The sequence below is a fragment of the Rhipicephalus microplus genome, chromosome 2, assembly GCF_043290135.1.
Source record: "Rhipicephalus microplus isolate Deutch F79 chromosome 2, USDA_Rmic, whole genome shotgun sequence".
NCBI classification, from domain to species: Eukaryota; Metazoa; Arthropoda; class Arachnida; order Ixodida; family Ixodidae; genus Rhipicephalus; species Rhipicephalus microplus.
The window spans coordinates 161,586,894-161,599,965 of NC_134701.1; the positions used below are offsets into that span (position 1 = coordinate 161,586,894).

At 42.5% G+C, this 13,072-nt stretch overlaps 1 protein-coding gene across 1 annotated transcript in view; it reads left to right on the forward strand.

Moving 5' to 3' along the window:
- LOC119170628 (cytokine induced apoptosis inhibitor 1) overlaps positions 1 to 9,151 on the forward strand; it is a 30,509-nt gene extending 21,358 nt beyond the window's left edge. The window contains exons 7-8 of the mRNA XM_037421845.2: positions 7,844 to 7,968; positions 8,729 to 9,151. Of these exons, the coding sequence (XP_037277742.2) occupies positions 7,844 to 7,968; positions 8,729 to 8,842 (239 nt within the window). The 3' untranslated portion in view covers positions 8,843 to 9,151. The remainder of the gene's footprint in view (positions 1 to 7,843; positions 7,969 to 8,728) is intronic.
- The last annotated feature ends 3,921 nt before the right edge of the window (positions 9,152 to 13,072 follow it).

Consider the following 13,072-nt stretch of genomic DNA (forward strand, 5'->3'; position numbering starts at 1 on the left):
CAAGAAGGCCACTGGAGCACATCTTGGCCCTGACTACGGAGCAGTGCGAAACTGTTTAGAACTGTGTGTGATATTGTTCTTTTTTTTAGTGAGATGTGCAAAATCCAAAAAGTATGCTTGGATGTGTATATTGAAATGCCAGCCTAGGCAGAGTAAGGTGGCTCATGGATTGATTGATATGTGGGGTTTAAGGTTCCAAAACCACCATTTGATTATTAGAGACGCCGTAGTGGAGGGCTCCAGAAATTTTGACCACCTGGGGTTCTTTAACGTACACCCAAATCTGAGCACACGGGCCTGCACCATTTCCGCCTCCATCAGAAATGCAGCCGCCGCAGGCGGGATTTGATCCAGCGACTTGCGGGTCAGCAGCCGAGTACCTTAGCCACTAGACCATTGTGGCGGGGTGTGGCTTATGGAAAGAGAGACGCTAGACGAAACATTGAAGTTCATTGGACATCTTTTTTATAGAAAGATTATTCAAGTCACGGTCATCTATCTATATTGGAATACCTGCAAGCTCTTATTGCAAGAAAACTGAAATTTGCTGAAAAAACAGTGTACAAGTTCACTTGTGTCTCCCGAAAATTCAAGCAATGCTTCACTGCATAGCATGTGTAATGAAGCAGCACCTCGCTTGCAATTTTCTTTGTACATGTGAATAGAAACAATTTATTTTATTTTTTAAACTGTTCCTGCATCATTTATCTTCAAAATGTATTTTCGAATTTCTTTTGTTCAATATTTTTGCACATATAGTGTTTTTTATTGCAGTGTTTACCAGCTGGCAACGAAAAATTATACACTTTTTATATAGGCATTCATTTCAAAATGCTTTTGTTGCTCTAAAAATAAATTTTTTAAAAAAACATTTCATTGTGCAAAGTTTACAATGCGTGCTGGAGCCCTGAAAATAAAGTGGCAAAAACTATTTTTGAGACATATAAAAAATGACCATTTTTATTTGGTAATGGAAGAGCTAAGTAAATGTTGACTGTGTTTGTCTTAAGGAAGTTGAATGATTTGAATAGTTAAGAGCTAGTGGGAATCGAATTGAATAGCAAGCGCTTTTAGAAAAATATTCGAAATTTTGAACATGTGCTCACCCGTAAACATTTGTTTAATGTTTTTCGAATACTTCGAAGTGAAATTACTGAGAAAAGTTGCACAGGATCTCTGAGCACATTTTATGAGATAGAAATATATAAGTGTTTATGGTGTTCCCTAGTTTTTTATCACGAATGATGCAATACAGCAGCCGAATTGTACTTATTCATCGCAACACCTTACACGTGAAAGGAGAAGATTCTATTTCCTTCATTTCTCCTGTCCTTCAACTTCTGTGGAGGCCCAACTGATTTGGCGGTTAAGAGCACACTCCCTTCGAATTCTAAGTTCCTAATCTGCCTCATAGACGTCAACATATAGGAACATCTATAATTTTGGGAGCTAAATATTTCTGCATCCATGCACTTTCAACGCAAATCGAAGCTTCAAAGCGGCATTAAAAGGACCCCCTGCTCTGCCGCATCTATCATTGCCATGTGCGAACCAGCGTTTTCTTGATTTGATACATTTACAACCACAGCAGGCTTTGAAAGGCAGCTTTGCTGCAATGCAAAAGTGTGATGAGGTGAAGCATTAAAAAATTTGAAGGGGTCTTTGTTGATTGGACATTGACTGTACTTGTTGTTGGGAAGTTTGAATACTTCGTATAGTGAAATTCCAATGCAAGAAAAATCAGATAGCAAACACTATTTGAAACGTATTCGATAGTCTGAATATTTGCGCACCCTTACTTGGTATATATATATAGGAAAAGAAACGGTGAATGTTACGTATATGCACTTCTTTTTTTTGCCTTTCTGTACAGTGTAATCTAACGCACCATCATCATTATTGAATTTTGAGGACTCGCACTCAGCACTATGATACAGTCAGACTGTCATGACAAAGTCGAATGATCATGTGGTTGCTGGAAGAAGAAATTACACAAGAAATTACTATTTTTAGTAGTAGTAGTAGTAGTAGTAGTAGTATTTTTATTTACAGTAAGCCAGATACAGAGCTCACTGCAGGGGCAAAGGGCTAAAGGCGAACAGCCTGACAAAGGCCCTTGTCCCTCCGCAGTCCGTGACAGTGCAAAGCTTAGACATCAGCACTGACAAACAATATATATATTCAATACATTGGTTTCAAGCAACCTGAAATTGTAAACACAAAATTCAAACATAAATAGCATAAAAAGTTTACATAACACTTTTTAAGAATTAGAGGTCACTCTCGTTAAAATTCACAACTAAACTTAGTTTAGTTGTGAATTTAGTGAACTATTACTATAAATTTGCTTAAATGAAACAAGTAAAACTTGTTTCAAGTTTCCATAACTCCTGATAGGTAAAATTTCTTCAATAAGCAGTTGACAATATCTTGCAATGATCAAAGGAATAATTGTGGTTTGAAAAGCACTAGGTGGCTGCATCTCAAGAGTGAGAATTTAGCACAGAAAGTACATTATTGTAGCAGCTTTTGTCAGGGTGTACCTTGTCTGCACATGCGTCAAAATAGCCATCACGAGGCAGTGAGCTGCTGCTTGCACGTGGCTATTTGCAGCTCATTTACCAACAGCAGTCTGGATGTGAGAGTTTTGAATTTCTACTCTGAACACAGCAGAAGCTGATATGTGGACACTGCTTCGTCCATGTGATGTTTAACCCTTTGAGAGTCGGACGTACATGTATGTCATTCCGAACAGCCACAAGATGGTCAAAGACGTACATGTACGCAGATATTTGGCCTGTATGTTTAAAACACACACCTTTTTTGAACATGTTTTTTTGCTTGGCATGTGCTGCACATTGAAGGAATACATGGAACTTCTTTCTAGTGTTGATGTCTCTACATTTCTTTTTTATACTCTACTACTGTGATGTGCTGGCTAGCTTTGTTTTCATCCTCTGGCCAGTTCCTACTTTTTGTGCCTGCCAAACTGATGGTTTTTTTTTTTTTAGAGTTTTTCGAGAAGTGACGTATTTGTTACTATCTTGTTCGTTGCTCCTGGGTATGCGAGTACCGCTGTTTCCGTGTAGGCACTGACTGACAAACGATGCCTCTGTGGTTGCATTTTCTGTTCGTCGACTTGCAAAAACTGCTTCCCTTGCATTCGCAATTAGAGAAACGATTATTATAGGTATCGCATTTGTTTCTGCTCTCTATGCATGCTCACAACTAAATAATATTCTTCAATATACTCACCTGCACAGTTTGCTTATGCTCTGAAAGGGCGTGCCACTTTTTGTCTGAAAAAGATAGTCTAGCTGTGATCCCTTCGAATTGTTGCTAGACATGAAAATTTGCTGTAGCCGTTATTTTTCTTTTTGCTTCAAATGAACGGCCAAGTCATCAAGAGACTTGCAAATGTACTACTAAGTGTGAGTGTGCTCTGAAAATGCAATTACAGTTTGTTTCTGAAAGCTAGTTTCAGTTCCCTACCACGGTACCCTGGCGTCGCAACAAGATATCGCGTCGTTTCTATGGCCCCATGGCACCGTGGCTTCGTTGGTGATGCACAGGCGATCAGTTTGAATGTTTTGGTGACACATGAGAGGCTATTTTGGAAGGTTTGGTGCCTGACATCATCACAACTAGCTACACTGTCAAGTGAAGTAACCAGAATTAGTACTGCAGCCCGACGTCAGGCTAGTGTCGATGTCAGTAGGTGCGCACGAGAGAATCGATTTTAATATCAAAATCAAATACTACCCTGCCTAGATTTGCTGAGCCTCACACTCGCTCAGAGCTGCCTATGTATACAGGAGACTTGTATAGCAGTGTGAACACACCTCTGAAAAATGGTGTTAAGGTTCAGATGTTGGGTGAGCGAAATCTCTAAAGCGTGCGCAGTGAGACAATGCTGATTGTATAAAAAGTGGCTTTTCTCCCTCATCTGTTTCAACTTGATACCTCTTCATGCCCTCATTTTTGTATGTTCACGAACTTGGACATACAGAATTGAAGTGCATAATTTTTTACCCTTTCGTATAGGTTTTTTATCACTTTACGATCACGTAAAAATGTTCCTAAATTGATCACAAAATCGTTCTTAAGGGGGGACACAAGTCTTGGTGACGAAAAAAAACGCCCAAAAAAATAGATTTCTCAGTTTGGTGATTTTCCTTATCTTCATATCATCCCGCACCTGCCAGCAAAAAATGAACTCGAAATGACACGTTGCTGAGCCAAGAAATGTCGTGTTTATTCATCCCAGCACTTGGTTTCGCTTACGAAATCGCCAGAAATAGCCCCCTTTTGCATCCCTAGGATTGCGCTAACCACTCATCGGATCGCGGCCATCTTAGTCGCTTTTGAAAGATCTGTTGAGCTTTCCCGCCAGGAAGGAACCTTCAATGCTGCAGCCAGTCTGCGCTACCAGGCAAAAACAAGCGACAAAACCGTGCGGTATCATTGGTCCATAGCAGTCACGTGAGTGAACAGCGGCTTGTGATTGGAGCGCGGGGATTGACAACACTGGTGATCACGCGCGCGTGGCCGCAAACACGCGCGTTTTCACCCCCATTTCGGAAGTTTTGTAGTTTTGCGATCGAAATCGAGATGCCGAACCGTGCTCGAAAGTTCGGCACACTTCACAAATTCGGCAAGCGATGGAAAAAACGTGCTGTGCAGCCCAAGGAGTCATCGCAGCCAGCGCAGGCTACATCCTCGGAGCCGAGCGGGACATGAGACCGGCAGTCACCACGATGCAGCAGCCCGACACAAAGGCAGCCTTTGATCGGTACAACTTCTACCAGTGACGACACGCGCTCAGAGTGCCATAAATTATCGCAACTGTCGACGAAGATATCTGCAAATCTCAGCGGAAGAGCGCGACGGATTCCGCTACGAAGGCGTTGCTACTCAAGCGATCGCGACGGCGACTATGGTGCCGTCAGAATCAGCTGATTGCGGTGATACTTCAACAAGGCGCCAGGAAAGAACGCTGCCACTTGTGATTAAGACAGCAGAGAATGCTGCTGCAGCAAATCTCGCAGCCGGAGAAAGCGTGGCGGTGACTGCGACCGCTGCCTGCAGTACTTCAAGTATGCGCGATCAAGCTGCGAGGATAGACGCGACATTTTTTACATCGGCTGACCGAGAACTCATCGAGGGTCGCGCCCAGCAAAAAGCAGCGAAACTTTGCTTGGTCTGGGCAACCGATCGCAAAATGAGTGTTCTCGCAAGTCATCGCGGCACCAAAAGTTTGTCGGCCCCGACGTATACCATGGTTGACCTCGACATGGTGAACAGTTTACTGAACGAACATTCTGCTTGCCGAGTGTGCCGTGGTCAGTTGACCATAGAACGCGACGCGCGTGAGTACGGCATAGCCGTTAAGCTGAAGCTTCACTGCAGCAACTGCGGAGAAGTTGGTTGTTGCAGTAACTGTAGCAGTAACTGTAGCAGTAACTGTAGCAGTAACTGTAGCAGTAACTGAACGGGTTGGTGGCAGTAGTAACTGCAACCCGTTCGAAATCAACGTTCGCTCGGCGCATGCAATTCAGGGCACTGAGAATGGTCACACAGCTCTGAATGACATCTTTGCCGCTATCGGCGTTTCACATCAGGGCCTTCACACGAAACCGTTCCAAGAGTACTTGAAAATTAAGCTTAGCCAGTAGCGACGAGAGCTTGTGCTGAACATTTGACTAAGTGTGCCACAGTGGTATAGTGTCTCTACAAGGACCTCAATTTCGGCAATTTCGGAAATATTGCCAACTCTTTTGATGGAAGCTGGCACACAAGAGGACACACCTCTCACATTGGAATAGCCACTGTGATAGAAGTTTTTTTAGGTTATGTGCTAGACTATGTTGTGCTTTCTAATTTTTTCTCTGGCTGTGAATGTGGTCCAAAACCCGAGAGCCCAGAATACTCGGAATGGAAAGCCAAACATTCATGCCAGAAAAATACCTCATGCAATGCTGGCCAAATGGAAGTAGAGGCAGCAATGATTTTATTCCAGCGCTCCCCTTCGCTTCATGGCCTCAGGTACACCACCATGCTTTGTAATGGTGACAGCCGGTCGTACAGTGCTGTCAAAGAAGTTAAGGTGTACAGCTTCATAAATGTTGAAAAAGAAGACTGCTCGAACCATGTGCTGAAGCGCATGGGGACTGTGCTTCGGAACCTCGTGCAGAAGCACAAAGGGGACAGCAGCGAGCGCATCAGTGGCAAGGGCCGCCTCACGGGTGACCTCATTACAAAATTGACGAGTTATTACGACTGGTCTTTGAAATCTCATTATGGGAATGTGGATGAGATGCACAAGGCTGTGTGGGCTACGTATCATCATGTGACATCCACTGACGAGAAATCAAACCACAGCTTCTGTCTACACAGCCCCGAGTCTTGCTGCAAGCGTAATGCAGCCGTGTCAAGGAATGAGCCCATCCCGAAAAAGCAAGTACAATTTGCCAGAGGCTGTGAGCAATGCTCTGCGTCCTGTTTTAGAATGCTTGTCCGACAAGAAGCTCCTGCAGAGATGCACCAGAGAGAAGACTCAGAATGCGAATGAGGCCTTGCATTCGGTCATTTGGAGCCTCTCACCAAAGGACAAGAACGCGTCATTGTTTGCCGTTGAGACTGCCATGGCAGATGCTGTTATGCATTTCAACTTGGGAAACAAAGAATCTAGTTCGCTTATTTTTCGTGAACTGTGGATAGATCAAACATGCACAGGTAACCAGCGGGCGGTCGAGAAAGACTATCGCCGTGCCGTCGGCTCGGAGAGGAAACGTGCATCTTCAGGCAGCCGCAATGAAGCACAAGCAAAAGCCTGCTTCAGACTACTCCACAGGGGCTTTCTGAGTGATTGTGAATACAAGTGATGTGGCTTTTATGCATGAAATTTTCATTTTCACAACTTTTTCAGTTTTTTGGGATGAGCACTGTGTCACTAATATTGATTCGATTTTCTTGATCTTTTTTTGTTTGAATGCTAGGGTATTGAAGTGTGCAAGAAAACCTTGATAAAATAATTAAGGACATTGTAAAATTTTGAAAATTTCCAAAAATCCCCAGCAAAAATTCAGAGCTGACGGACTGCGACGTAAAAACTTCATAACTTTGGGTAAAATTTAGATATTAGCATGAAATTGAATATTTGTACTATTTGAATATTCAGCGATATACAGGTTCAATTATAGCTCTTTTGATGTATTACTTTTTATGCAAGTCACACCCCAAATTCATAAAATAAGTATAGTTGTAACTTTTTTTTTGGATTGAAGTAAAGAAAATGTAATTACATATTTTCAATCAGTGTACAAAGCTGAATATTTCCTGAAAACATCATGTCTCTAGGCCTAATACTAATATATATCACTATCGGGTCCCATGTCCCCCCTTAAGGTTGGTCAAAAGTAAAACATTTTGATGGAAAGTGTGTGTTGACATATTTACTGTACGCTAAGTGCAGATTAGTCTTACACTGCCGTTCTTGGAGCCACTGTTGAGTTCACTGTTCTAGTTGGCCACATGTTATATGACCAGCCTAGTTGGAATTATCCTGCAAAACGTAATTTTTTGATGCAAACAACAAAAATTTGGGCCCATAGAAATTGCTTGAAAATTAGCCTGTCAAATTAAGATAATTCCACTTCTATGCATAACCAAAAGTTGATTGTGGAAATTGTCTCTGCAGTGCTTAGAGAAGTGGCACTGTGTCAGACTGTCATCATAGCAATTGAACATATTTGAGGGCAGTAGCATTAGTCATAACAGAGGCTAATTCGGTTGGCATGCAAGTGTGATCAGGTTTAAATTGCATGTGATTCTTTTGCTGCAGCATGTGGTGGTGAGAAGAAGCGACGTGCTTGCAAAAACTGTACATGCGGTCTTGCTGAAGAACTAGACCGTGAAGCAGCTGCCAAGGCTGCTGCCTCTCAGCAGCAGAAGTCTTCGTGTGGAAATGTAAGCACAGTAACAAATTTTGAGTAGCTCAGAACCACTGATGGGAAACTGGTCAGTAGCCCTGACAGATAGCCAAAAGTATAAAGTACATTAATAAATTGTTTGCTCTCAGTGTAGGATTTTTAGCTAGACCTCTTAGAGGACAAATAACTTACTGTGGACATCAGTGTCCAGTTTTTCACTTTTGGCCGTCGAGTAAGGAGGGTTTGACAGAATAGGATTGTGCATGTGCATGCTTGACATTGTCATCTGTGTAGATGTTTGTCTAGCTCTTTTCTTATGACTGAGAGTTGTGCTTTCTTCCTTTAAAACTTGCACACAATTCTGTATGTACTTTAAACAGCTTATTGCTGCAAAACACTTTCGTATCACTATGCACAAGATCTCCAAAAGCGATGGACATGTTTATCAAACTCGAAGAATGCCTTCATGCACATTGCTTTCTTTTTTTCCAGTGCAAGGAGGCAGCCATCAGTTTAGTCTGTGTGTGTCGCTAAACTGAACTGATATCAGTGTTAGTGTTTGAAAACCTGCCACACTGTGATGGGATGCATAGTGACATCGTAGTAAAAGTGCACTATGGGGATGTGCACAACTAGAGTGCAGATAGTTTTTGGATCCTCCTAGCATTGTCAAGGACTTGTGATAGCAGATCGCACTGAATTTGTTATGTCCTTCTAAAGGTGCATTCTATGCATGTGAAAGTTTACAATACTGTGGTATAACATACAACGTGGCAATTTTCTTTTATCTTCTTCAGTGCTACCTCGGCGATGCCTTTCGTTGTGCCAGCTGTCCATATCGAGGCTTACCTGCATTCAAGCCTGGTGAAAAGATCGTTCTTACCGAAGACCAACTAGCAGTTGACTCGTAACAGTCATGTTATGAATGAGTGAACATCTTTGGGAGAAAGTAGCATGCGACAACAGTCATGGGCTGCCTTGTGATGAGCTAAAATTTTGTTGGCACATTTTCCGTGTGCTTTTCCGTGTGATCTTGGTTCGCCACCACATGACTGAGAGAACTTAGGTTGCATACCTTTTCAATAAGGTAGTACGCATGTCCTAGTACAGGCCAGTAGAGTGATAATTAAGGGCACATCTTGTGTTTCACATAAAATGCAAGTTCTGCATACTGCTCTGCAATATAAATAAATGATTGTGCGTGTTGAGATTTTACAGAATCGCATATTGAAATGTTCAAATTGTACAAAGTTTGTACTGCACCTTTAAATGACATACATAGACACGGCGTACATAAACACAGGACTGGTTTAACTCATGCCTGTCGTGAAATGCTGGCTGCTGTTTGCGGGATAATACCATGATATGCTTGTATAGTACGTCAGCATGCGTTGGTGACATCTTTGCAACAGAACTCAAAGCTACACGACGCTGGTCTCAATTAAACCGTTTCAAGACACACTACGGAGCATTTGAGTTAGATCCTGATTTCGTCTTCCAGCCTGTCTTGTCATCGTCTTCATCGACGCACCACACAGCACAATACCACAACCACCGCGCACCACACGAAAATACCGCGCACAACATGACAGAAGCCAAAAGCGTAGGCATGTGTGCCAAACCGCCAGTTGCCCATCAGCAGTGCACCGTAGATTCAATTCAAGATAGCGCGGGACAACCTTGACCTTTTAAAGGGGCGGTGTGACACTTTTTGAGAATACTGAGAAAACGCTGCATGGAGTTTACAGTAACATCTCAATCAAGAAAAAATCGTTCTCCCTTCTATCGACAATTGATGCTACAGGCTAAAAAATTACTGCATAACTGACCAAGTGTAAGCCATTGCCTGTTGAACATGGCACGCTCGGTTGTTAGAGGAGCCGCCACAGGAGGCCGCTACTTGCCCATGCGTGCTAAAGCCCCTTGATAGAAGGCTTTAACGCGTGTGCGCGAGATTGCACTAAAAAGCCGCGTATTTGAATGAAAAAAGAAGACAAAAAGTGCTCAAGATCATGATGCGTGTGTGAAGTATTTTCTTCCCCGGTGCCATCTCTTCCTGTTTAGCTTCTAGCGCTTTCTTCGGTACGAGAGGAGAGAGAATGCGATTGCAACGTGCGACAAATCTTTGTAACTACGCTCGTACTGGACGGATTCCAAACATTCTTGCGGCGGCAAATTTGAGGCAATAAGCTCTTTTAGTGTGTCCATTCCAAGGCTACTTATAGAAGTGTTTCAGAGCCCCTTCAAACTTCCTTCATTTTCTTTTGCGTTTAGACTGCAGATGACGCTTGACGTCTCTTTTCTCTCTCTATCTCTCTCTCAAACGCGTTTACACGTGCTCCTGTGCTCCAGGTAGTGTCGTTGCACTAGATTTACACGCAGCTGCCACGTCAGAGTAAGGCATATCACAATGAGACATCCCACTAAAGGATTATGAAAACCGAAAGAAGTGGACGATCTTGGCAAAGAAGCTAGGTCGCTCAACGTCAACCCATGCTCCTAAATTTTGGGTAAACCTCGCGATTGTGTGGACACGACCATAAATGTCCAGATTATGATTATATCCATAACACTACCATGAAAAAAAGAATTAATAAAGAGAAAAGGTTGCGGTTCTAAAAATTTCTGGTCTGCATCTATCACGTGCAAAACGCTTCTTAAGTCTGTTTTGCCGCAGTACTTTACTGCAATGCAATAAAGCATACTTATACTGGGAAAGGGCTACTAGCTATAGCATGTCACATAACATCTGGTTCATTATATACACAAGTGTACATGTGCCATTTGTCTACAAGTACACGCATAATTGTTGGTCTCAAAACTAGGGGCGTGCAAATAGTAAAGTTCAGAACTGAATTAAGTATGAATGTAATACTGATGATACTGAATCCAAATTGAATGAATATGGAATAACGTTCTAATAGCTTTCTATTATTGGGACGACCATTCTCAAAGAAGCCCTAGAATTTCAAAACATTTAATTTAAGAAAGTATACACATAATTGTTGATGTCTCAGAACTAGGGGCGTGCGAATAGTGAAGTTCGGAACTGAATCAAGTACGAATGGAATACTGATGATACTGAATCCAAATTGAATAAAAATAGAATATCATTCTAATAGCTTTTTATTATTAGGACAACCATTCTCAAAAAAAAGCCCTAGAATTTCAACATATTTAAGAAAGTATCTTCACCATTTTTAAAAACTTTGGCTAACTTTGGACCGACTCGAAATACTTCAGTTTTGGTATAACTGAAGTAATCTCGTACATGCACGTGACTACAGTAGTCAATTGTCACCCACACTAGAAATATTAAAACGAAATGCTTAACCACTTCGAACAGAACAAGCCAAATACAGCGAGAAATATCATGAAACTGAAAGACTTGTCGTCACAACATGGACTTGGGCATCACAAGCATGTAAACAAACATCAGTGTTGAAAGCTCTATGTGCAAGAGCAATTTACGAATACACGACTCTTGCTTCTGTTATCACAAAGCTGGATGCAGTCGTATTTCGCAACTTTTGTTGTTCGAAGATGAAGGCAGCAATTCTTTAATGCGTTGCACTGCAGCATAGTAAAACCTGAGTAAGGGTGAGTAAGAGGTAAACATAGCAAGCGAGACAGTGAATGTGTTAACAGGCACATGCAAGTTGTAACTGTATGCAAGCAAACACAAAACTACATATGTGAACATAACGTCCTCGGCAAAAAATGTTTCGTCCATTGTCACCAACAAGAACACCGCGCATCTGTCACTGACCTGCAAGGCGTTCATCGTGGTTCTCCTTTGTCATTCATGGTGGCCGAACGAAATTTTGTTGAGCACTTCAAATAGTTCGTCCGACGCCCGGCACTCGCATGAATATACGCTCCTTTTCTATGCCCACTATTGAGGTCCCGTGGCAAACAACAGGTTCTGTGAACGTTTCCAGGAATACAATAACGGCTGGGAGAACATCGCGTAGCTAAAAACTCAAATATTCTACGCCACGGGTCAGTAGGAGGCCTACAAAGGCGCACATGCCGCCATCGCTCTCTGCTAGACTAGCTACACTGCACAACACGTAACCTTAGCAACGCCGCCATGACGTCGTTATCTCCACATTTCCCGCGGCGCGCCGGTTGGGCATACTATCTTCTCTCTTCCCTTCCTCGGTGCTGACAATCAGTAAAAACTGTTCATGACGTTGCTTCTCCTCTGAAAAGCAATAAATGTAAATGTATGCCAGATTTCTTTTATTGCTTGCTAATTTTCATATCTTCTGGCGACACGAATTTCGGATGATACGAATACTTTGGGTGACCCCATAAGATTTGTATTACCGAGGTTTTACCGAATTAAGCGGGGGTACATACGTCGCAATTCCAAAAAGCACACACTCGTGACCAGCTCCGACCAATTGAGACAAAAACAGTGCGTGAAGGTAGTTCAGAAAACGTACTGTACTGCAAACAATTGCAGGAAACTGAAAGGTGTGACTTGTTATCATATACGAAGACTGCAGCGTCGATTATAGATTGTAACTGGAATGATTGAAACAATTATAGTTAAGAATTGGGGAAGCAGGTTTATAGCAGTAAGCCGGACATGGTGTGGCCACTTAGGCAACCGGAAGTGGCAAAGTGGAGGTTAGGAACGACTAGTCATACATAGGGCAAACCAGGCAGCGGTTAGATTACTCCGCCCATATATGGTCATGCTTTGGCCGTAAATAACACACACACAATTAGTACCAACTAGGCCAACAATCGGTATTGTCACATAGATGGTCAGTCAGTAGACCAGAGGCTGCCTCCGCTATCAGGAAAAGCCAGCAAAGTTCGCCAAGGAAGTTTTGCCTTAAAAATTATATTTTTCAACGCACTATACGTTGCTTGACATATGTCGTTGCTTGAAATATGTCACATATATGCCATTTCTTTATGATTCGAGTACGTGGTATACGTTTATGGTATTGCAATTACCCGCAGAGAATGAGCTCCAGCAGCATGGGAGTCACAGTGGTCGATACACCGCTATAGTTTGTTTTCCTACATGTGCACGAAATCCAGAGTAGCATAGCTCACATGTGGAAACAGAAGCCTTCCGGGGGCCATTCATTCAGCATACTGTCATAGACTCGGAAAATTGC